We start from the raw sequence: 27,063 nt of genomic DNA on the forward strand, positions 1-27,063 counted from the left end.
ATGCTGATAAACTGATTCATGGTGATAGACTTGATATTTGTGCCTACATTTTCTTGCTGCTAATGCTAATGCTAATTTACAGACTAATTTGCTTATGAACACAAATGTGACTGACCTGTGAAAAGTTGATAAAAACCAAAAACCTTTTTCCACTACTGTATGCTGATAAACACTGATTTATGGTGATAGACTTGATATTTGTGCCTATATTTTCTTGTGTTGCTAATACTAATTGCTAATTTACAGACTAATTTGCTTATGAACACTTAAATAAATGTGAATGACCTGTGAAAAGTTGATAGAAACCTAAAATCTTTGTCCACTAATGTATGCTGATAAACTGATTCATGGTGATAGACTTGATATTTGTGCCTAAATTTTCTTGCTGCTAATGCTAATGCTAATTTACAGACTAATTTGCATATGAACACAAATGTGACTGACCTGTGAAAAGTTGATAAAAACCAAAAACCTTTTTCCACTACTGTATGCTGATAAACACTGATTTATAGACTTGGCATTTGTGCCTACATTTTCTTGTGTTGCTAATGCTAATGCTAATTGACAGACTAATTTGCTTATGAACACATAAATAAATGTAACTGACCTGTGAAAAGTTGATAAAAACGGAAAACTGTATTCCACTACTGTATACTGATAAACACTGATTTATGGTGATAGACTTGGTTTTTTGAGTCTATATTTTCTTGTGTTGCTAATGCTAATGCTAATTTATAGACTAATTTGCTTATGAACACATAAATAAATGTGACTGACCTGTGAAAAGTTGATAAAAACCAAAAACCTTTTTCCACTACTGTATGCTGATAAACACTGATTTATAGACTTGGCATTTGTGCCTACATTTTCTTGTGTTGCTAATGCTAATTGACAGACTAATTTGCTTATAGACACATAAATAAATGTAACTGACCTGTGAAAAGTTGATAAAAACGGAAAACTGTATTCCACTACTGTATACTGATAAACACTGATTTATGGTGATAGACTTGGTTTTTTGAGTCTCTATTTTCTTGTGTTGCTAATGCTAATGCTAATTTACAGACTAATTTGCTTATAAACTCTTAAATAAATGTGACTGACCTGTGAAAAGTTGATAGAAACCAAAAACCTTTTTCCACTATTGTATGCTAAACACTGATTTATAGACTTGGCATTTGCGCCGATATTTTCTTGTGTTGCTAATGCTAATTGACCGACTAATTTGCTTATGAACACATAAATAAATGTGACTGACCCGTGAAAAGTTGATAAAAAAAAACCAAAAACCTTTTTCCACTACTGTATGCTGATGTGGATCAGAATTAATTTACAAAATCAATCTGATAAATAAAACAAACCCTTGAAATAATGATATTTCCCCCTGTTTAATGCATTATATATTATTGTTTTGATACATTATTTAGTATTTTCACATTGTCAGACACTGAAAGTAGGACTGTCTTTGTCGTCTCAAACTTGACTGTGACAAAAGCTGTAAATCCTATGTGGTCCAAAGGTGACCGAGTCCATCCTTCAGGTGATGTGAGGACATACTTCTAGAGTAGCCCTCTGTAAACCTCACATGTGACACACACTGTTATCAAACAGGACTACATCCTATTTATAAGTCTGACACAGAGTTAGCTGCAGAGGAAGTGCATAGCAGTGGCAGGGGTTCCACAATGTTGTTGTATTCCTAACAGATTTACTGGTGGGAAAATGGGACAAAGACGACTCAGTATTTGTTGAAAAAAGGGACATCTGAAGAGACAGAGACACCACATGGGTCCAGTGTGGAAGAAGATCAGGCAGGTGACTGAAAACAAAATGATGTGGATTAAAGGTGCGCAGACCAAATGTTTACCGGACAGAGATGTTATCAACTTTTCACAGGTCAGTCACATTTATTTAAGTGTTCATAAGCAATTTAGTCTGTAAATTAGCATTAGCATTAACAACATAGGAAAATATAGGCACAAATACAAAGTCTAGTACTATAAATCAGTGTTATCATGTTTGTGCTGAATCAATCATGTGTTTTTTATGGACAGGTCAAAGTCACATTTTGGATTATCAGATAAACATTTACACACACATACACATACAGTTCTGTGTAAAAGTCTTAGTCCAACATTAGGTTTGTTGGTTTAGTTAAGTTCTATAAACCACACAGATGCATTTCTCAGCCTCTATATTTTGATTCAGTCTGATATATGTCAAATATATACAACAGTAAAAAAAAAAAAAAAAGAAACAGTTTCATGCTAAAAACAGCTTCTCTAAACTAAAGTTGGTCGTATTTTGTGTGACCTCCCTAACATGTTTTTAACCCTTTTATTCAGACAATATGAGGTGTACTGTGTTCATTTTCTGATGTTTTATACCAGGTTTCATTTAACACGTCAGATGTTTTTATAATTGTTTTTGTTGCTTCTTGTCATGGGGTCAGAGGTCACAGTAAATAGTGACTTTAACCTTTACAACATATTTAGTTCAGGTTTATTGTAATGTTGTGCACATATTTCCTGTATTTTTATGTTGTATTTGAAGAAAATGAATGAGAAATAAATGTGTATGATCATTTCAACCCTGAAAAACAACAAAGGTAAAGGTGACCTAAGCCTTTTGCACGGTACTGTGTATATCAGGGATGTCAAACATACAGACCATGGGCAAAAACCAGCCCTCCAAAGGGTCTGATCTGACCTGTGAGATGAATTTGTGAAATAAAACCAGTCAAGGGTGTTAAAGTCATTTTAGTTTAGGGGGCACATACAGAACAATATGATCTGAAATGGCTCAGACCAGTAAAATAATAGAATAATAACCTATAAATAATAACAACTCCAAATTCTTCTCTTTGGTTTAGTGTAAAAAATGTAAAATTACACAAAAATGTTTACATTTATACATCATCCTTTCACAAAAAAAATGTGGATAACCAGAGCAAATATGAACAACCTGAAATGTCTTAGAAAAGTAAGTGTAATTTAAACAACATTATGCCTGTTGTGTTTTTTTTTTTTTTTTTTTTAGATCCACTCTGATCTGGAAATTACATGTAAATGATAAAATGAGGCATAATATTACTGAAATTGCATGTATTTTTCTTAACAAGTGTCAGGTTGTTTGCAGTTGTTCATGTTAGTCATATTTTTAAAAGATACTTTGTAGATGTAAACTTTTTTACAATGCAATTTTACTTATTTTTCACTGTTATTATTTTACTGGTTCGACCCATTTGAGATTATATTGGGCTGTATATGGCCCCTGAATTATGATGATGATGATGATGAAATTCTTTATTCACAAAATACAACCAGTGTCAACACTACAAACATTACCAACAGGTTAGTGACTGAAAAGGCCCAGGCAAAAGCAGAATGCTTATATTAATGCCTGTCCTACTTAACAAATTCAGTTACCCAGCATTCAATATAGGAAAAACAAAAAAAACACCAACAATGCATACAACCAAACAAACAAGCAAAAACATAAAAAAGTGAAACTAAACCAGAAAAATAGAAAACTTAACCAGCCAAATTCATGATAATTTAATGTAGAGTCAAAAATAAATTATTTACCTATAACTTATTAAAGCTTAACAGTTGTATCCTTCAAAAATTGCCCTATGTACCATTTTTTTAAATATCAAAAATGAGCTACACATTCTTAAATCCATGCTGGCCTCATTCCATAGTTTAACTCCAACAACAGATATACATCTTCTTTTAGTCTCTTTTCTAGCTTCTAGCTAACTAAAATGAGTATGACACACTTATGATTTCAGTTTTAGCTCTAATTATTGCTTTATAATCTAATTTTTATAACTGGGTCAAAACTGACCCCAACAACACAAAGGTCATAATTTTAACCAGAGCATTTCATAATTAAGTGATTTTTTTTTTAATCTATTTTTTTTATTATTATTATTATTTTGTTGAAATAGAGGTTCCTGACAAAGTTAAAAAGCCTTGATGCAATACACAAATTTTATATGGTTCATTTATGGATTTAAAACCTAAAATGGGTCGGTGCTGACCCTGACACAAGAGGAAAGTTAAGAATATGTCTGTGATGCGCCCTTTAAAATAGAAGATTTCACTCTGCAGTCATCTTTTTCCAGCATAGAATGTACAGAATGTGTATTTATGAGGCTCATGCTTCTTCCATCCTGATTTCATGTTCAGTACATTCCATTGAACTGAGCTGCAGACTTCAGGGCTGCAGGCTGTGACTTCACTACCTGGTCAGACAGGAGGCAGCACCAGGTGGCTCCTCTGCGTCACTTATTACCTGTCTGCGCACAGGAGATGCGTTCAAAGATGCACAGAGGAAACACCGATCTGCCCAGAAACTTCGAAGAGGTTTAATTTCTTATCGTTTTTATTTTTATATCTTTAATTTACGACTTTGACATGGAGGAGATGAGCGGTGGTGCGACGCGGACGGTGAAACATGAGGATAAGAAAGTAAGTGTTCATGAAAGCAGCATCAGGTTTATTTTAAAGGTTCATTTGTGTCACAGAAAATACCATTATAGTGACTTTATCTGAATATTTCACATGGTAGAAAGCTGCGATTTAGAAGTGAGTGTTTAATATAGTGTTTAGGTGAGGTTTATTCTCTGAAAATCAGCTATTTAATGTTTTTAGACGCATTCACTGTCGCCTACAAAAACACGCAAACTCAGATGTGTAGGTTTGTGAATCTCCTTTTTTTTAAAATATGTTTTATAGTTTTATAGTGATGTGTGGCTTCTCGAACATCGAGTTTTCATTAATCACACTGGGGGGGGGGGGGGAGTGAAAAATTCGCACCTGAAAGCTTATTGTTTCGAAGCCAAACCGCGCATGTGCAGTTCACACACGTGTAACCATTATGCATTTGCTATATTCGGCACATTTGTGTTAGTTTTTTCCCCCCAATATAACTCAATGTTTAGTTCCTGACCTTTGCAAACAAGCATGTTTTTACGATTTTATTGAATTATTGAATTTAAACTACTTAAAGGACAAGTGCTCCATGTTGTAGATTTAAAAACAATATTATTATGATTCATCTAGTGATTCAAATTATTAGATGTATTGATAATTCGATAATAATTAGATGTAATGACTCTGATTCGTTCATTCTTTCTTTTTTATTTTATTTTATTGAGCTGGTTAAGAAAGTGAATTTCCCCCTGGGGTTCAGTAGAATTCATCTCTACCAGTGTCAGTACAACATCTGAAAAAAAAAAAAGTCATGCGTGAGTAAATAAAATAGCTAATAATGGCAAATAATCACATATGGTGTGATCAAAATTAAATACATAAAAATACCCCCCCAGAAAACAAAAAAAAAAAGACATACATTTATTCTTTGTGATACAGAAGGACTGTTTTCTTTGCATTTATGATTTTATTGTTTTAAAATATTAAAATAAATCATTCAGAAATACAGTGAGACCTGTTTTTCTTCCTGTTTTCCTTACAAATATGTTTGCAAACAACCGTGAGTCTGAAACCTCACATCATTTATTCAAACATTAAGAAATAAGTTCAGTTTTTAAAATTAATTTATTGATTTATTTTGGTAATTCAGTTCAAACAGTGACATTTTCATATATTCTAGGTACACGCAGAGACATTTGTTTCCACTGATTACAGTTTACAGCTTCAGCTTATGGAAAAAAAAAAAAAAAAAAAAACTAAACTAAAATGTTCACTTATGCATATACAGGGTGTCCCATAAGTCTCCATACATAGGAAAAATAAACATGTCTTGACATAAACCATTTTTATTTCTATAATATGCTCTATATGACTGCCATTTTGTCGGGAACACATTTCAATGCGTGTCTGCTGAAGAACTATAAAGAAGAAATATAAAGAAATACATGTTAGAACCATATATGTATGGAATGTATTATGTCTCCCATGTATGGAGACTTATGGGACACCCTGTTGTACTAAGTGGCTGAGTCACATGTTGCATCAGTGACATTAACTTTTACTACAGCGTTTATCTGTGTCACTTATGTCACTGTATAATTAAATTTTCAGCAGGACCTGTTTATTGTGTTTGAACCAAGAGCTCATCTCAGGTTATGGCTAACATATGCACACCACAAAAGCCAGTGTAATATGAGGTTACATTTGTGCCAAATTATGTTCATACTTGCACCGTATGTGTCTGAGCATGTGACCAAACATGTAGAACATCCTGTAATTCAGTTAAAGGTGAGCGTCAGCCCTGTGATGAACTGGAAACACATCCAGGATGAACCCGCCTTTACCTGTTGGTGGCCAGGATGGACTCTGGCATCCCCCACCACCTCCAGTGGACTAAACAAATGAAATAAATGAGCGAATGATACAGTAACAAGTACACACACATATTCACCAACATCCGTTATCAGTATCATATAGCGATGCATTCATAAGTTGAATCATCCTCCACTAAGTTTCACTAAAATCAGTGCAGTAGTTTCTGTTTAATCCTACAGACAGACAGACAAATCGTTAGCCTGATAACATAATTGTCATATTTTTGGCCAAATTGTGATATCTGCATACCTTTCCTCTCCTAACACTGCTGCTTCATTATATGCAGATATCACAATTTGGCCAAAAATATAACAATTATGCCATGAGGCTGATGACATGTGAGTGATCACATATAATCTCATTGGTGGAAGTTTACCATATGGATAATGATATGGGCAAGGAGAACATATTAACATTTGAGGCACATTAATATTAATATATCACCAACAGGGACGGTGACATGGTACAGGTAGTAAAGTTCAGTTTAACCCATAAAGACCCAGTGCTATTTTTATGGCCATTCCAAAATATTTTTTTCTCCATATATAACTTTTCTTAAGTGATTTATCACCATTTATTATGACATTATCCTCTGTATTCTGAGTTTTTTCAGTTAACATCATGTATTTTCTCATATTTAGTTCACTGATTACATGGATGTTAATTAAAGATCAGATTAACCCTTTTAACCCTTAGCCTAAAATGGTCCATCTGGACTTTTTTTTTTTCTTATTTTGACTATAAAAAGGTTAGAAACTATGCTGTGAGTGAGTCCTTTTGCCCATTTTTCCAGAGCACTTAGAACTTTCCAGTCTAGCAATTGTTTACAATTGACTGCATGTTATAATTCTGCTAAAACAGCTTCTTCTTCAGCTTCTAGCACAGGCATGAGTGAAATCACCATAATGACACAATAAAGCCTATAAAGTGTAACATCTCAGGTTTCAGAAACCGTTGGAATTTTTCCACTTGCACAAACAGTGAAAGAGTTACAGTCATCCAAACTGCATATGCACAGGGTGTGTCAGCGATGACACATCAGATTTTAAAGAGTTAAAGCTGACGTTATTATATCAAAAACAGAGAAAATTGAAGGAGTAAGGACTCTTTCTGTGAAATATATCATTGACTGAACATAAAAAAGTGTCTCCATCCACTGTCAGTGATCCAACTCCATGGGTTTTACTGGTGAATCAATGTTGTAGAAGATGGTGTTTCCACGGTAACTACAGAGCCTCTGACTGTCCAAATGGGTCATATCTGATGACCATGGAAAGACAAATGACTGCATTTTACACCAATTATTTACATGCATTGATAGTATTAGTGGATCAACAGGTGTTAAACAGTTTACATTAGCAGATGTTTTTGGTCGTCAGTGACTGTTTGGGTCTTTAAGGGTTAAAGTTGGACTGACACTGATAAATGTTCAAAAGATGATCAGATAAACGTTTGCCACATGTTTAGTGTCATGATCTAAAATATACAGATGAACTTTACTGATGCCTAGGGGAAGATTCATGTATTTCATCAGCTCAGTCAAAGAATGAAAGAAAACTAAACAAAAATGAGTAATCATTAACCCACAAACCATTAGACTGAGAGGTAAAAGGGTTCTAAAAACAGTATTAAAAAATGTATCAGGACGTTGAAACAACTGGGGTCTCAATCATCATTAGAAAAAATGAAATAATTGCACCCTCCAGCTTCTTTTTGCAGCTTAAGAATATTTTAACAATTAAAGCCATGGTTGAACTTTGATGGTAATCCTTCATGATAAGAAAACAATCGAGCTGACACGTTGGAATGCAGATTTTGAAGAGTCCCCTGTCAGGAGTTCAGCCTAACCTGAACTCCAACCACCAGGCTAAATCATTGAACTCCTAAGGATGACGCCCTGTCATAATGGCCTCATGTGCACCAGGACAGTGACATGAATGAACGGATCATTTGTTTATACAGATACCAGGCAAGAAGAAGAAGAAACAGTCATGCCCAGACAAATACGCTTTAGTTGCAAATGAATTTTTGCGTCGGCTGCCAACTGCAGTGTCAGCCTGTGGTGTTATTTAACAGCACATGGCAGCAATTTAATTAAATCAGTGATGTGCATGTGTCAATATAACTGTTTATGTGCAACCTGTTTATTATCTAATAAATAGATCTCATATGTAATAAACAAAATGACTCCATTTAAACAGACAAGCCTTTGTAGTGTATTGTTATGTGTATGTAGATAAGGTCAAATAGATGTCAACAAAAAATAGACATTACTGTGTAGTGATATTGACACTGAATACTACGGTGGCCCAGAGGTGCAACAGCCCAAAAAATTCTCCACTATAAGAAAAGAACAGAGGACAGCCCAAAAAATTATCCACTGTAAGAAAAAAAAGAGAACAGCCCAAAAACTTATTCACTAGCCCAAAAAATTATCTAAAAAATTTTCAGCCTATGCTTTTATTTTTGTGGTCACCTTAATTTTAAAGCAAGAGATGTTTTGGGGAAACAGTGCCCCCTTAATTGAAAAGGTGGATGATGTTTTTTTTCTTATAGTGGATAATTTTTTGGCCTGTTCTCTTTTTTTTCTTGTATGGATAATTTTTTGGGCTGTTCTCTTTTTTCCTACAGTATATTAGATAATTTTTGTGTTCTCTTTTTTTTCTTATACTGGATAATTTTTTGGACTGTTCTCTTTTTTCTGTTATTAGATAATTTTTTGGGCTGTTCTCTTCTTTTTCTTATAGTGGATAATTTTTTGGGCTGTTCTCTTTTTTTCTTATATGGATAATTTTTTGGCCTGTTCTCTTTTTTTCTTGTATGGATAATTTTTTTGGGCTGTTCTCTTTTTTCCTACAGTATATTAGATAATTTTTGTGTTCTCTTTTTTTTTCTTATAGTGGATAATTTTTTGGACTGTTCTCTTTTTTTTCTGTTATTAGATAATTTTTTGGGCTGTTCTCTTCTTTTTCTTATAGTGAATAATTTTTTGGGCTGTTCTCTTTTTTTCTTATATGGATAATTTTTTGGCCTGTTCTCTTTTTTTCCTACGGTATATTAGATAATTTTTGTGTTCTCTTTTTTTTCTTATACTGGATAATTTTTTGGACTGTTCTCTTTTTTTCTGTTATTAGATAATTTTTTGGGCTGTTCTCTTCTTTTTCTTATAGTGGATAATTTTTTGGGCTGTTCTCTTTTTTTCTTATATAGATAATTTTTTGGCCTGTTCTCTTTTTTTCTTGTATGGATAATTTTTTTGGGCTGTTCTCTTTTTCCTACAGTATATTAGATAATTTTTGTGTTCTCTTTTTTTTCTTATAGTGGATAATTTTTTGGACTGTTCTCTTTTTTTTCTGTTATTAGATAATTTTTTTGGGCTGTTCTCTTTTTTTTCTTGTATGGATTATTTTTTGGGGCTGTTGCACCTCTGGGCCACCGCAGAATACAGAAAGGTAGTGTAAAAAATATTCAAGTCTTTGTATATTTGTATGATAATTTGTGGCAGCAGGAGCCAAAACTTGGAGATAAAAATTTGCACATGTCTCTTCTCTGTCCAAATCAAAAGAATAAATATAAATAAATCTGTTTCACTGCAGCAGAAATGAGAAAACACTTTTACAAATGTCTATGCTGAACCACAGAGCAGTAGAGTCATGGTTTAGGGTTAGGGTTAGGGTTGACGTTTCAACTACTGCTGCCTACAGTTTTTCACTTCATGTAACCAGAAAGCAGCTGATTAACGTCCTAAATCATAACAATGAAAGATTTAAGTATTCGCTTATGTCACTCAAGGTTATCGTTAATGAAAACTAACAAAATGACGAAAACTAGAATTGAAAAAACATTTTCATTAACTGAAATAAATAAAAACTATAATTAAAAGAAAAAAATAACTAACCGAAACTGTATTGTGTGTTTACAAAACTAACTAAAACAAATAGAAATTATGGATAAAATTCCCTTCGTTTTCATTTTTGTTAATGTCGGACTGATATGAAATCGATTTATTTCACTCGAGCAATTTTAGCTGGTGACACCGTCCGTCACTTCTCGTCACATCTCGTCACATCTCATCACTTGTCGTTTAGAGTCGTCTTCTCGTCCCCACTCTACCTGACAACATGGAGATTAGAAGCAGAGTCCTGTATGGGATTTATTTGACTACGACAGCTAAGAAGATAAGATATAAAAAAAAACAAACTAAAACTAATACTAGAGCTAAACTGAAACTAAGCATTTAGAAAAAAAATCAAAACTAATAAAAACCAGCAAACCTGCTCTAAAAGCTAATTAAAACTAACTGAATTAGAGAAAAAAAAAGTCAAAACTAAATAAAACTAAACTATAAAGAAAAATCCAAAACTATTATAACCTTGATGTCACTGAACTCGACCTCCAGCTGTTTGTCTTTAATTATCATGAAATAGAACAAGGAGATAGATGAAGATCCACAGCCTTAACTGATAGTAGAGTCATTATGATGGAGTTCAGCGACTGGTTTTAATATAAATTCACATACAAATGTTAATGTGTTTCTGCTGTAACTTAACCTGTTACACTGTTTGTGTTGCTAAACCTACATCTAATGTTCAGCTTCACAATGCTTTTTCCATCTGATCTAGAAGGTATTTATTTCCTTTTTTCCATTGTTGAAAGACCAAACTCTGTGTCTTTGTCGCTGTAGTTGTGATACACTTCCGTTACCACAGCCTTGTCTGTACGACAGTCAGAAACCAGGATAAGACATACACATGTAACAGTATCCTGGTTATTATCGGAGCGCTCCTAACAGAGTATCCGGGTTTCTTAAAACTGGGATAAGGTCGTATCCAGGATACTGAAATTGGGATATGGTGTTTATATGTGAAGCACAAAGATGAGATACTTCAAAAACCCGACAATAACCGGGTTATGGATGTGCATGTTAACAGTTACATATTTAACCCCCTACATGACTTAGATTAGCAAAGTCTGCATCATTTCCTTATAAAACGTTCATGTTTTTGGATCAGACAACTTGAATTAGAATAATCTGACAGGTGTAATAGTGGAATTCTTTTTTTTTTTTTTTTTTTACTTTATTTTTATTGTTTGATTTCAGTACAATAGAAAACAAACATGAGGGACATTTGGGATACACTGACCAAAATAAACCTTTGTGACTAACAAATGGTTTTAGTCATGTGACGCTGAAATGAAAATTGTCCATTTCTCCCATTCATCACGACACTGCTCTTTGTCAGTCCTCAGTCTATGCGTCAGAATCTCCATCTCAAATATTCCATTCACAGTTTGAATCCAGTCGTTAGTTGTAGGTTGTTCTAATTTGCAACATTTTTTGGTAACAGCTTTTTTACAGACTTCTAATAGAATTTTAAACAAACATCTATCATTTTTTCTGACATTATCACCAATAATACAGTATGTCTGGAATACATCACCAAACATGATTTAGGGATTGCATAATCCAGTGGTTCCCAAACTTTTTTGGCTCATGACCCCATTTTAACATCACAAATTTCTGGTGACCCCAGACATTCAAAACTCAGACTTTTTTTTTTTTTTTTTTTTTTTGCTAAAATTAATTTGTTTTTGATCATGTAATAGTTTGCTATACTATGTTACAGATAAACGTTAATTTTAGATGACATTTAGGCTATGTAATGTATATTATTATGGACGGAGGCAGAAAAGCCAGGTGTAGATTACTGCACAAAGTAAGAATTTTATTTCCCTTGGTCAGGATATGTACAATCAGTCCAGCTTGGATTTACAAGGCTGACAATTAATACTGAACAAACAAGAACTCAAACTATGAATTATGAAAGAGCTGCAGCATCGGAAACCGACCACAATGAACATTTGACAGATAAACAGAACCACAGTGCTTCAGTTTTGGTCTTTTATGGATTGTGATTGTCTCTCTCAACTCACCATATATTTTTTATTAGTAAGTTGTTTTTTCGGTTTTTTTTTTATCAATTACTAGAAATTTCAGGCAACCCCCATTTGAATTCCAGGTGACCCCATGTGGGGTCCCGACCCCAAGGTTGAAAAACACTGGCATAACCCAATATCTTAATCACTGAATATACATGATCCCAAAATGATGCAAGTTTAGGACACAACCAAAAGACATGTGCATGATTTACATTGACATTTCTACATTCTCTCCAACAAGGATTGAACTCTGGACACATTTAGCTTTAATTTTAGGTGTTGTGAAAAATTGAATTATATTTTTCCAGCAATGTTCCCTCCATGTTCTTGAAGAAGTGGTTGACTGTTGAGTTCTCCAGATATTGATCCATTCCTCCTCTGAGACACACATTCTTAGTTCTTTTACGGTAATAGTGGAATTCTTGACACCAAAAACTATCGCTGCAGCTTTGGTTTCTACGTTAAAGCTTGAAACAGTACATTTCCAAATGATCAGAAATCTGCACATTTTTCCAATAGACTCAAATCCTTTAAATAACCTTTGAACCTATATTTGTCATGATGTCATTTATGTGGTGACATCTTTAACGCTGACCTCTGTGAACTTCAGTGTACCATTTCTGTCCCTCACTAATTACACTCTGAGGATCTTTTGGTTACTGGTTGTAGAGGAATGTGTTGTTTTGACAGTGAGTCCTGTGATTTCTGTACAAACATGAGCTCTGACCTCCTTTGTATCCTGTTCTACAAATCCCCCCAGTTTGCCGTTTCCAGAGCGAAACCAGTTTTTCATCCACCGTAAGCACATTTAAGAGTGTAATTGTTTATTCTGAACTTGGCATGTGATGTTGAACTAGATGTGCGTGCAAACAGCGTGTGAATTTGCTTGGAAGACCTACAACATTTGAGTCGAAGTTATTATTAAAATAGCTTAGCTGGGTAGTTGTGGGTTTGTTGTCAGCTCTCCTGTTGATTTACATGGTGGCGACCAAGAAGAGAGATACACTTTTAGCTCCTTGTGTGTGATCCTACATTGTTAAGTGGTATGTTTGTGTTGTTTAGGTGTAAACAAAAGAATAAGCAACTAAAAACAGACAGAGAAATGAGGGTGTTTATTATACTCAGGCAAAAACTGTGACTCCGTCCTCTGTAACTCACAGTAAGAAGAACAAAAGTAAAAGAAAAAGTTTGCAGTTTCTAAGATAAGTCTCACATTTGATACACTGGTACAGAAAATAAACCGCAAAAAATTTACATCAGCTACTTTAGATTTAGAATTGAAGGTAATTATCAGGTAATGATATAAAATCATAGACTGTATATAATTATTTTATTTTTATTGGTTTATTTAAGAGGGACCATGCACATTTATGAACATTGCTGTATAAACTAGAAAAGCACTCGGAGAACGCAGACCTCCGTCAAGACACCCCCACCCCCGATCACCACCAAAATTGAATCATTTGTACCTTGTGCCAGTTACGCTTATGTCAAATTCAGAAACTGCAGACAATAAAACCTTCTGTTTGATCTGAGATCTAATCAGTGGAGGAAAAAGTTACAGATGGGCCACCAAATCTGTTATTATAGGGTCCAAATAAATAGAATGAGACCAGAATGAGTCCTGGGGGAAAAAAATTACTAACTTAGTATTTTTGGAGAGAAGTTCAATGCATGTCTTTGGGAACTGTGGCATTCTGGAGCCAATCCTAGTGGCTGTTAGAGGTATTACAACTTAAAGATCCTTCTCCATTGGCTTCATCTTCTATAAAAGGTGAAAATTGCTTGACAAAATTGCTAATTTTCCTAAATAAGAATACACATATGGCTTCATTACAGGGATCTTTATTCTTGTAAACCCATTTGTAACCTTGGTCTTTGTAAGTAAGTAAATAAAGTTTATTTATAAAGCCCTTTTCACAGATAAAAATCACAAAGTGCTGTACATAAAATGGGTGCAATAAAACAACATAAGAATAGTTTCGTAAAATAGATAAAAAGGATAAATCCATCAGCCAAAAGCTTTCCTAAATAAAAACATCATGAGCTGCTTTTTTTTTTTTTTTTTTTTTTGAAATTCAAGTTTTTATTGAACTTTTTTTAAGACCTTGGTACATGGCACACAAGAACATGTAGTATACAATCAACATTTAGCTCTAGCTAGAGACAGACTCGACATAGGCTTCATCTCACAAACACAAAAGATCAAAAGATTAAAAAAAATAATAAAAAAATAGAAAAATTATAATAATATAAAATAAATTTTAAAAAAAATAAGTAGACAGGCAGCAAACACAAAAGAAAGTGGCTACATAAAAACATCAACCAGCAGTTATCTGTACAGACATATACACCTGCACATGCACTCATATATTCATACATACTGACCTATCTACTTTTATGTAATCCCAAAACGTGTCCCAAAGGGTCTCCCCCTTCCCTCTGTCATCGCTTAATCTACTAAGCATAGATTCATTGGATGCAGTTTCAGTCATTGCATCACAAAGTGTTGTACATAAAATGGGTACAATAAAACAACATAAGAATAATTTCATAAAATAGATAAAAAGGATAAATCCATCAACCAAAAGCTTTCCTAAATAAAAACGTCATGAGCTGCTTTTTAAAAGAGTCCACGGAGTCGACCGCATGGAGGGACAGGGGCAGCTTAGGACATTTTGTAGCATAAATATATAATGAAAATGACTTAACAGCTACAAGTTAAATTGTAAATTTGCAACAAACCTGTGTTTAAAAAAAAAAAAGAAAGTTCTGTAAAGCTAAGTTAGAGGTAGTGTCAGCGGTAAAATGTTTTGGAAGTTGTTTGCACAGTTTTGTTTACACTGGACACACATACTGTGCCAGCAACTGTTATATAAAGACGCTTCATTAATCTGTGTTATATAACTCACACCACGCATTCCTCACAGGCCTGTGACCAACCAACCACTGTCACTACCAGCAGATAAATGAAGCACTCATTCCAAAGGTTTTATTTACCAGTCACTTACGGGAAAATCACATAAAAGTCCTAAAACTCCTGAACATTTCGTACTTTCATTGTTGTTGAAGTAATGATTTATTAGGTAACACTATTCCAAATCAATGCTACTAAGTGGTGAGAAATGTAATGAAATATAAACAAATAAGTGGCATTTTAATTATTATGACATCCTGGACATTATATGAACTTGTATGAGGTTTATGTTTCAAGAAAAGTTACTCCTCAGCCTTCAAAGAAACAGTCAAAATATGCAGAAAAAGACTCAAGAACAGTTTGTTCCCCGAGACATTCTGTCCTCAAAACCTACCTGAAAATGAAAAACCATTGATGTGCAATAAATCATGGCGTATTCAGTAATGTCGTTCTACTGGGTCACTTACGATCTATTTATCCATGACCTCAGGCTTTGACAAGAGTATGTGTTACTGTGGATTTTGCTTTAAGTTTGTTTTGTCACATAACTGAATGGACCTGTTCTGTGGCATCCATCATATCAAGTACACTACTGTTTTTGGTAAAAGTATGTGTTTATTGGGTTTAACAGCAAAAATCATGCACCTGGAAACACATAGGCCTGTCCAATGTTGTTTTATATCCTCATGAGACCCAGGAAAGTACAAATTTTGTTTTTGTTTTTTTTTTTTTTACATGAAATAATTGTCTTGTTTTTGGATTTTTTGTTTTTTTGTTGTTGTTTTTTTTGAGTGGGCAGAATTTTCGTTTTCTTTCTTTTTTTAAAGTAAAAGATATTACAATCTTGTCCCCTACAGAGGAAAAAAAATGCATTGCTGGGTCTCAAGAGGTTAATGTGCGTGCGACTTCGGTGTAGGGTTCCAAATTTCATTGTATTTTTGCGCGATGCTGTGACATAAGTTTTATATTTCTAAGTCTAAGGGAAAAAAAAGAAAGTAGGTAGCAAGACTGCAATGATTAAAACTAGGAGCAGGCTAACAATAAAAATAAGACAAGATGTCATCCAGAAATGCAGTTTTTGTGTAAAGGTTTGTTTTTTGCAAACTTGTTCACACATCTGGTCCAACTTACGATGACAATATAACTAAAAAATTTGCTGAAAAATGATATTTTACCTTCTTTCCCGTCTGAAAACACCTGTGATTGGACAATATCTAGACAAATCGCAGGAAACTCAGAAAACTTAAAGGGGTCATATTTTGTTAAACCCACTTTTATTAGTCTTTGGTTCATTTATTTGTGTATTTAGACCCTAATAGTTCATAAAGTTTGAATTTGAACCCTCCAGGTGCTGCAAAGCTATCTTTATATTCATTTTGGCAAAAATCGAGTGGATTTCTACAACTCGTTTCAATTCCTGCTTAATTTGTCACTTTTTCTAGCTTGTTACGTCATGACATTTGCACATATAAGGTCAAGACTTCCGTCGAACATTTCTCCGAGTACGATATAATTGTTTGTCAGTAGCAGTGGTTGTAGTAAAAACTGAAAATATGTCCAAACTTTGAGCCGATTACCTAAAATATTCAGTTGTTGGTTGTATTAACAAACACAAGTGACTGAACGAGACAGAAAGCACGGTCAACAACCTGGAGGGGGCGGGGCATAAAGTGGCTCATTTGCATTTAAAGGGCCAGCGCTCAAAACAACCTTTCTGGTGTCATTACTCAGAAATAGGGTTGAAGATGGACCTGTGGAGTTGAATTAATGAAGAATTCAGACCCAAGCAGAGCATTTACAGTTTATGTAGACCACAGGAAATGTTTTAAAATGCATAATTCCATTTCAAAAAAGCAAAATATCGCTCCTTTAATTCAATCTTCATCTTGTTCTTCACTTAGCAATGTCTGCTTCTATCAATGTGAATTCTATTTAAAAAAAAAAAAAACAAGTAAAATATTGCTGCTTTAATGTATAAGAGCAAAAAATCACTATCCAACTTGGCTACAAAGAAGAAATTAATCTTTGTTTTCTCCTTTTTATTTGAATAAATGTGTGAAATTCACGCTAAACATACTTCCTGACTGTCAGAATGTTAACAAATTTAGATTCTTCTGTCAGTGGAAATGCCTAATTGTTTGTCAACAGCAGCGGTTGTTGTAAAAACTGAAAATATTTCCAAACTTTGAGGCGATTACCTAAAATGTTCAGTTGTTGGTTGTATTAACGAACACAAGTGGCTGAACAGGACAGAAAGCACGGCCAACAACCTGGAGGGGGCGGGGCATAAAGTGGCTCATTTGCATTTAAAGGGCCAGCACTCAAAACAACCTTTCTGGTGTCATTACTCAGAAATAGGGTTGAAGATGGACCTGTGGAGTTGAATTAATGAAGAATTCAGACCCAAGCAGAGCATTTACAGTTCATGTAGACCACAGGGAAATATTTTAAAATGCATAATTCCATTTTAAAAAAGCAAAATATCACTCCTTTAATGTTTAAGAGCCGAAAATCGCTATCCAACTTGACTACAAAGAAGATATTAGTCTTTTTTTCTCCTTTTTATTTGAATAAATGTGTGAAATTCACGTTACAGATACTTCCTGACCGTCAGAATGTTACCAAATTTAGATTCTTCTGTCAGTGGAACTGCCTCTTCTTGTCCTTTCCACTGTGTACTTGGCCACGTAGTCCTGCAGGGGAGGCTAACAACTATGCACGCCTGCTTTGACTGGCACCACAGCGCTGTGACGGGAGAACAATCTGGAGGCAAAAAGGGTTGGGCAGCTGGCGGAGCCTCACCCAGCCATGTAAGGCAAGACAGCCGAGGCTTCCCACACACTTAGTCACACACACCGAGACAGACGACAGCGCAGTTCACAGATCATCAGGGGGATCGGGGAGTCCTGGACATCTTCGTCTGCACAGGTACATATCACACTGATCCCATGGGAGATAAGTGTTTGCATGGTGGTTGTTTTGTCTGCGTCATAATTAACCCTGAGATCCTTCTAGTGGAGGTATTGCATTAAAAGTATGAGTCAAGTGCAGAAAATCTCATATCCTCTTGTGACCCAGCAACGCATTTTTGTCCTTTGTAGGGGACAAGAGTTTCACAGCTTTACTTTATAAAAAAAAACAAAACAAAACTGTCCACTGCAAAGGACATTCTGAAAAAACTGTATTATGATATTTCCAATTAAGACAATCAAAACTTTGACTTTCCTGAGTCTCAAGAGGATATAAAACAACACTAGACAGACTTAAAATGTGCTTCTAGTTACATGATTTTTGCAGTTAAACCAAATAAACACATACTTTTACTAGAAAATGTCATATCCTCTTGTAACCCAGCAATGCATTTTGTCCTGTGTAGGGGACAAAAGTTTCACGGCTTTACTTTATAAAAAAATACTGTCCACTGCAAAATGACATTTTGAAAAAACTGTATCATAATATTTCCAATCAAGACAATTATTTAATGTAAAAAAGCCAAAACTTTTACTTTCCTGGGTCTCAAGAAGATACAAAACACTACAGACCTAAAATGTGCTTATATTTGCATGATTTTTGCAGTTAAACCGAATAAACACATACTTTTACCAGAAAATGTCATATCCTCCTGTGACCCAGTAATGCACTTTTGTCCTCTGTAGGGAACAAAAGTTTCAGGGCTTTACTTTATAAAAATACTGTCCACTGCAAAATGACATTCTGAAAAAACTGTATCATAATATTTCCAATCAAGACAATTATTTAATGTAAAAAAGCCAAAACTTTTACTTTCTTGGGTCTCAAGAAGATATAAAACACTAGACAGACCTAAAATGTGCTTATATTTGCATGATTTTTGCAGTTAAACCGAATAAACACATACTTTTACCAGAAAATGTCATATCCTCTTGTAACCCAGTATTGCATTTTTGTCCTCTGTAGGGGGCAAGAGTTTCACAGCTTTACACAGGACATTCTGTAAAAAAAAAAATGTATATGAAAAAACTGTATCAGGATATTTCCAATCAAGACAATCAAAAGTCTGACTTTCCTGGGTCTCAAAAGGATGTAAAACAACATTGAACAGACCTAAAATGTGCTTCCAGTTGCATGAATTTTGCAGTTAAACCAAATAAACACATACTTTTACCAGAAACAGTACTGTATTCAACATAGTGTGTGCCATGGTTTGTTAAATTATGTAATGAAGCAAACTGAATGCATTTCAGAGCAGCTCCCATTTATCTGTTGCTGCTTGTGTCGTGGAAAATCGATTCAGGTTTTCTTGTCCTGATGACGCACTCACTTGGTATTAATCATAACAAAAGCCTTTATAATTATCACGTTGTTGTCCAGAGCAGGAGTTAGTCATATCAGCGAGGTGCCATGACGTTTCAGATGTTTTATGGCTCACCTTCTGAGCAGTTTCAGCGTGTGAACTTATGCTGTTTGATAATGAAACGCCTCTGTTTTGACTGCACTTAAAGATGGATGGACTTCACACTTAGCTGTAATCTTTGTTGGTACTCAGGTTGGGAATTTAGAAATTGCGTTGCCTGCTTATAGTATTTTATAGCCTTATCAACTAGGTGATAAATCGCAACACATTTCCTTACCCATCAAGATAAGATAATTTTTTTTTAGGTTTATTGCTTAGATTTACAGCTGCAGTGCTGACCTCTCAGTTCTTCAGTCACTTAAGTACAGCAGTGATACCATCTCTAAATCAGTGAGCAGTGACATGGAGGAGGCTGTAGGTCGATAAACAGGGGCTATTTGTTGTGCATTGATTGTGGGTGGTCACTGACTGTATGTGAATACACACGGACGCTTTCATGTCACCTCCAGAGCTGCACAGATTTGCAAGTTGGCGTTTCCTTATGTATTTTTCACGTTGATCAGATGTGTATGATGTGTACTATAGTGTGATGTGCACTGTACAGTCGCGGAAACAATGATTAGACCATCAAAAGTCATCAAAAACAAAGGTTATGCAATCCAGTACTAACTCCTGTGTGTATCATGTGACTAAAACAGACAGAAAAGAAAACATGGAATGCCTAAAAGCACTGTTTTTGGCAGTTCAATGCCATATTATTGATGTAAGAACTGAAGTGATGTTGGTTATTATCAAAAGACCATGGAAAATGGATAGATATCAGCTCTGAAATGAAACTCTTATGAGCTATTTTTGTTGTTCTCCAAACAAATGTACCTTTAGTTGTACCAGGCATGAAAATTAACAAGAAATTGAAGAAAACAAGGGATGGTCTGATAATTTTTTCCGCAACTGTATATAGAACCACTTTTTGCAAATGACATACTTGTATTTGCACTTTAAACTACATCATTCCTTTTAGAGCAGCAACAGTTATTCCATCTGTCATTTTCTCATCAACTATTACATTAATCTGCAGTTATTTTCATCATAAATTAGCTGGTATAAGTAATTGTTATGAAAGTAGGTCAAAATTCTCTGATTCAAGCCTCTTAAATGTGACTTGTCTTGTTTTTCTTGAATTCTCTGTGACAGAAAACTGAATGTCTTTGGGTTAACACAGGGATTGGCAGCCTTCAAACAATCTAAAAAGACATTTAGGACTAGAAAAAGAGAGGAAAATCTGTCTGGAGCCACAAAACAATGTTCAGCCCATCGATTTCTAACACAAGGTAGTCTATTTATGATTGTCTGGTACTTTAACTGTACATTGCCAGTACATTACTGCAATGTTTGGTGCATTTATGGTGCAGTATAGTTTAAATCTGATTCTGAATACTGAGTCTGAAACTGGTTTATTGTGTAATAGAGTAAAACTCCCCTGGTGTGGCACAAATTTTGTTTTCGCAATTTTTACTGTTATGTTTTTTTTTCCATGTGGTTATAATTTAGTGTATTGAAGAAGCATAATTACAGGCAAGAAAAGTTTTTATAGGCAAATAAATACATTTATGTAAAGAGTCAGTTAAAACTTTTTGCCACAACTGTATGTAGAAACAATTGTGAATGCTGGAAACTGAGTTTGTCATATTGAGTTTGGTATATATCAGTAAGTAGATGGGTAAATGCATAGACAGACAGACAAATGAACAAATAAACGCATAAATAAAAGGCACCAGACCTTAGTACAGTGGACGTATAACATGTATTTTGGTTGTTGAGTATAGGCTGCACATTTTTACAGATGGACAGTCTTAGAATGGCTTTAATCCTATGACAATAAATAAAAAAAATCTTAATTTTGCTCCTTATTTTTTTTTTAACAAAGTCACTGCAGAGAAGTCAGGGAGATCTGGGTTAACTAAACCAATCTAAGAATGTCATCTTGGGCTTGAATGTCATCTTGGGCTATGGGATACTCTGATAAACCATTCTCACCTGTTTAAACACCAAACAACTATTAGACACATTAACCCACTATGAAAATAATCCTTAGTTGCAGCCCTAATTACTTATCTTCATACTTTTTTATATAGATGTTTTTGTCCCATGCTCTGTATTCCGGTTTCTGAGAAAGATACAGCGCCACTGTGTCTTTGAGTTCTGTTGTCTAAAGTGGCAAAGACACAACACTAGAGACAGAAAACAGACTCTCCCTGTGGGCCTTGGCTGAGGCGCTGACCGGCGACGAGACACGTGAATGGATACTGCATGTCCGCTGGTAACCACCGACCAGGTTGTTTATTTCAGTATCTTTGTTTGTGGTGTGAGAAAGCAGTGTGGTATCAGTTTAGTGGACTGGGTATTATGGAGCAAAGCATGGAGGTCTGAAAATATGTTGTTTTGGCCAAGATGGCTCCTGTTTATTAAAAAACACTGATGATGGAGGTACCTGCAGCTCACACCATGTACAGACATGAGTTCTGGCATATAAACTATATTTTGATGGAATCCAATTATCCACAAATAATTGATTCATTTAAAAGTTACAGTTGTTAAAAAAAAATCATTTGATATTCCATGTGTTGCCAAGATGAATTGTGCAATCTGCTGAGTATTAAGCAAACACCCAGGTAGATTACAGGTTGAATTTTTGATTTTATCAAACTGATTGACGTAGATTCATGACTTGGAACCACAGATGAACAGTTTAATTACTGTGGTCAGTATTAACTCTAAAATCTTCTTAAATCATAAACCGCCAATTGAACTACATTGTGAAATTAATCTACATTTCATAATGGAGACAAAAATACAATGCATTTGTATCATAAAGGAAGAGATTAAAAAAATGGCAATATCCCAGTTTTTTCCTTCTGTTCTTCAAAGGTACATGTTCTTTAATGAAAGATGCCATTGAAATGGAAACAAAGTGTTCTCTGAGCTGCATGGACAAGCCTAGAAGAGCTGCACGCTGGAGGCAGGAATCTATGGCATTGTAAATGCAAAGTGCATATAAATGATCACATTATGTACATTAGAGGAGTGTTTGCACATGCCGACAAGGTGGAGACTGGTTCACCTTTTAAACAAAACAGAAACAGTTTCAAGCTGTGGTGAAATGGCAGCACAACCTGTTTACTTAGAAAACCACCCTCATATTCTACATTGCACACATTTTCTGGATTTAATCACTTGTATTTATATTTATCTTGGAACCTCAGGGTTGTTGCATCAGAACTGACTTCACAGATGTGCACATTTTAATTTGAGAACCAAGAAGCACAGAATGATCTTATGTTTGAACATGATCACAGGTACAGGCCACTCGGTCTGTAATAACATTTAATAACACATAATAAGCACCTTCAGCAGAGCTTCACCCTTTATAATAGGATGTGCTGCTGACTTAAGCACATACACCATAATACATAAGTGTTTTCTTTTTTTCCTTAGATTTGTGACACTTGTGGAGATAAACATAGACTAGTTTGATGTTCACCGTTCCATGTCTGTGCCATTATGATAAAATCTTATCTTTCAAACTCACACTGGAGTTTCCCATCTTCCTTTTGTTCATCCAAACACGCTGTTGTTGTCTGCATTGTGTTTCCGTGTACATCAGGTACGTTCTAAGGTGTGTCCACCCCGCGATCCGTTCTGGATCTTTAGGACAGAAAAGCCCTGGGGCGCTCGCTCCTTCAGATCACAGTCTGATATGTTTGACGGGCCTGTCACGGATGGTTTTCAGACCCTGCAATTACACACAAAGAACTGCCAGTCAAACTAAAGCATTAAGCCCGAGCTCAAAATGCAAAGCAGAGAACTGGTTGCTTACGTAAGTAACCAAATGAGCTTTCACATGTGGCGTGCTGGGATGTCCCCGTCTGTGCATGTATTGTGTGTCTGAATGACTTATGAGTGGCAGGTTCGTTACACTTAAAAAACATAAACTGCGGTTGACTGGTAAGTTTGGTTTGTTTCACAAAGCAGCTTATGCAAATATAATACCAGTTTAGATTGTTTACCTCCGCCAAGCAACAGCGGAGGTTATGTTTTCACCAGGGTTTGTTTGTCTGTTAGCAAGATAACTCAAAAAGTTATGGGCGGATTTGGATGAAGTTTGTAGGAAATGTTGATACTGGCACAAGGAACAAATGATGAAAGTTTGGTGATGATCAGGGTGGGGGTGGGGAGGACTGATTTGCCTTGGCAGAGGTCTGCGCTCTGAGTGCTTTTCTAGTTTCTTTTTATTTCAACAGAATCCAATATTAAACACTGATAAATATGGAAATCTGTTAATGGATTGTTGATTTTTATTCAGAAAGAAGAAAACGTATGGCACTTTCTTTGGTACTTATTAATTATCATAAAAAAAAAAGTGATTGCACATTTGCTGCAGGGTGTTACTGTTCTCATAGACTTTAAGTGGGACAGTCGCTGCTCAGTTTGACATGAACTGACTGAATGAAGAAGTTAAACTGTGGGTGCTTGTGCCTTACTTGGAAATCAGATAAAGATACAGGCTGTTCTCTGGAAACAGGAAGTGACTGGATGAAATGAATTTGTCATCTGGTATTTCATGTATTAGTTACAGAACAGAATGGTATTAACAACTACAAAATGTATCACTGGTGTACTTTCTACAATCTAATGGTAATTCTTTTACTTTTTTACATGTGTTTTTAGTGTAATGCAAGTATTGATATTCCAAACTCGTAACAGTCACGTACTAGAACACACAACTAAACCCACCAGTGAACTAATGCTATGAATCCACAGACTGTATCACTCACTGAATAAAGTGTGAAGGTCTTTTTTTTAATCCTATATGCATCTGTACTCAGGCATCATCAAGTTTTTTTTCCTTCAAATCAGTGAAAATCTGGCATTTTCCTACACTTAATTTACTAATTGTGCAGATGTTCATAAAAGCTCAGAGTAAAGTTAAAGATTATTATATCAAAAACTAGAGAAAACTGAAGAAAAAGTGACTTTTCTCAGTAAAATCTCTCATTAACTGAACATAAACCCAGTGTGTTCATCCACTGTCATTGATCCAACTCCATGGGTTTTACTGGTGGATCAATGTTGTAGAAGATGACTGTGTTTCCACGGTAACTACGGAGCCGCTGAACGTCCAAATGGGTCATATCTGATGACCATTGAAAAGATGACAAACTGTATTTTACACCAATTATTTACATGTATTATTGGATCAACAGGGATTAAACAGTTTATTTCCGTAGATGATTTTGGTAGATTTTGGATGTTTGGGTCTTTATGGGTTAAGGTCATATTTTAATGCTTTAAGTAGAAATAATGCATATCACTCCTTATAATTTAAAGACATCATAAAGGTGTACCTGTCCTACTGCGGTTCTAATTACACCAGTGGATGTAAATTAAGTCTGACAGCAGGCTGTGGTATGTACAGATCATTCCTGCGCTGTTACCACAGGTGTCATTATCACAATGATCAGTTGGAGCTGTATCAAATACAGTTCAGTCGCTGTTTGAGAAAAGCCGCTTTGTTGTGTAACAAAATATTTTGGCTTTTTACCATCTGGCATGAGTCAAAGAGGATTCTAATGAATACTTAAAAAGCAATTTAACAACAGACAACTTTAACAAGCGCTAAGAATTGTACTGTGTGAATATCAGGTAAAATGTAGATTCAGGATACACCTGAGCTGTTTTACATCTGTGACAGCTGGTTTAGGGGTAATTTATGGGCTATGGAAGAGTCACACCTACCTGTAAATCTTGTAAAAATACCTCGAGGACTGAAAATAAAGGGCCAGTCCTGGAAAACACTTTTTATGAGGAACGTTTCAGTCACCAATAGTATAAGATTCGTGAGCATTATGTGTCAGCACCTGATGTTTTTACTGCACACAAACAATGAAACCCATGCTTATTTAGGAAATAATGGATGAAAATGCAAGATTAAGTTGTTTGTCACATACCATTCTAATAAATGTCATAGTAATGTCACAACACAGTGTTGTTTACCAAGGATTCACATCTATTTTATGAACAAACCCACTAATGTTTATATAATCACATTAAAAGCATTTGAAGCATTTTCCACCAGTACCTGCGCTGGTATGTGTTCTATCTACATACGTGCATAAAACCACATAGATGCCGGGATTTTACGTACTGTAAGTTTATGATAAGATAAAAGTCAACAACAGCTGTGTTACATAACTGACCTTATCCTCCACCTGAAGTGGATTTCGAGTCTCAAAGAGCCAAATGTTTTGTTGTTTTTACGTATTCAAAAAAAGAACAACACAACGTCTGAAAATGTTCCTCCAGTTATTTAAGTTACATGGGTGTCTCCAAGGAGGATTATAGGCTCTGAAGACAAGTGTTTGTTTTTGGGTGACGTCAGATGCCCCGAATTATGTTACAAATGCATAGAATAGAATAGAATAGAATAGAATAGAATAGAATAGAATAGAATAGAATAGAATAGAATAGAATAGAATAGAATTTTTTTTCCAAGGAACCCTCTTTTAAAAATGATAAACAATTGTCATTATGATTCAAAATGGACCTATAAATCATGAGAAAAGAACGTTTGTGCATATATTATCTTTACATAATGTTCAAGTTGTAAAATATCTTGAATATTTACCATGTTTGAGTCACTAATAAAGAAAAAAATAAGTGAAAAATGCTGGTTGGCTGTAGTTTCCAAGTTATAGTCTTGGGTCAAAATGTGAAATTCTGAGAATTAATGAAAGAATGGGTTTTACTTTATAGGACTGTTTGTCTCAGAGCTACCAGATCTATTTGAAAACACTGTCTGTACATTACAATACATTCACTTTACAGGTTCTGTCTAATGGAAGATTTATTAATCAGTTGTATAAATGTATATAAATCAATTTATATGTAATAACACTTCATCATATTCACTGAAACACCAGCTAAAAGGCACTTTTTCAATTAATCTTATTAAAGTATGTCAGATTTAGCACATTTACTCCCTGAGGCAGATGATATTTTTTTAAACCATGTAGACCAGTGTAAGTGAACAAGTCGACTCCTTTTCTCTCTGATTTCTATGAATTTTCTATAGCTGTCTGTTGTCTTCTTCTGCCTTTGTCACCTGTGTTTGTTGTCTTCCTGCTCAGGTGTTTACTCCGTCTACTTTGGGAATATTATTTACTCCATTACACCATGAAAAGGGCTTTTCTCTTCCACTACACGTGTTTTAATAAACATGACCTGTAGTCACAGTTAAATGTTTTGGCAGGGTTTTCTTAAACTTTGCTGCTTCAGTTTCAGTTTTGAGTTTTTTGTCCATGTTTTTCAGATAGACCGAACAACAATGAAGTGTTTTAGAAATTTCACAGACTTTTATTGGCAGATAAATCACATTTACACAAAGAGTTTATTTGTATAAATGCCAAACTTTTGGTACTGATTTTATAATGTCATGAAGTGGTCATCTAAACAAAGGTTTCTTTAATTTGGCCATGAAAGTGTTAAAGACAAAGTAGTTC

The 27,063-nt window shown here is 34.8% G+C and overlaps 1 protein-coding gene across 4 annotated transcripts in view; it reads left to right on the forward strand.

Annotated features, from left to right (window-relative positions):
• Window positions 1–1,625: 1,625 nt before the first annotated feature.
• tuft1b (tuftelin 1b) overlaps window positions 1,626–27,063 on the forward strand; it is a 43,740-nt gene continuing 18,302 nt past the window's right edge. The window contains exons 1-2 of one of the 4 annotated variants that reach the window (XM_030147649.1): window positions 1,626–1,896; window positions 4,428–4,475. In XM_030147649.1, coding sequence (XP_030003509.1) covers window positions 1,786–1,896; window positions 4,428–4,475 — 159 coding nt within the window. In that variant the 5' untranslated portion in view covers window positions 1,626–1,785. Of the gene's footprint in view, window positions 1,897–4,427; window positions 4,476–17,987; window positions 18,100–27,063 lie in introns of those variants that run through there. The other 3 variants (XM_030147650.1, XM_030147651.1, XM_030147653.1) reach the window with 3 other exon arrangements.

The sequence above is a fragment of the Sphaeramia orbicularis genome, chromosome 11, assembly GCF_902148855.1.
Source record: "Sphaeramia orbicularis chromosome 11, fSphaOr1.1, whole genome shotgun sequence".
Taxonomy (NCBI): Eukaryota; Metazoa; Chordata; class Actinopteri; order Kurtiformes; family Apogonidae; genus Sphaeramia; species Sphaeramia orbicularis.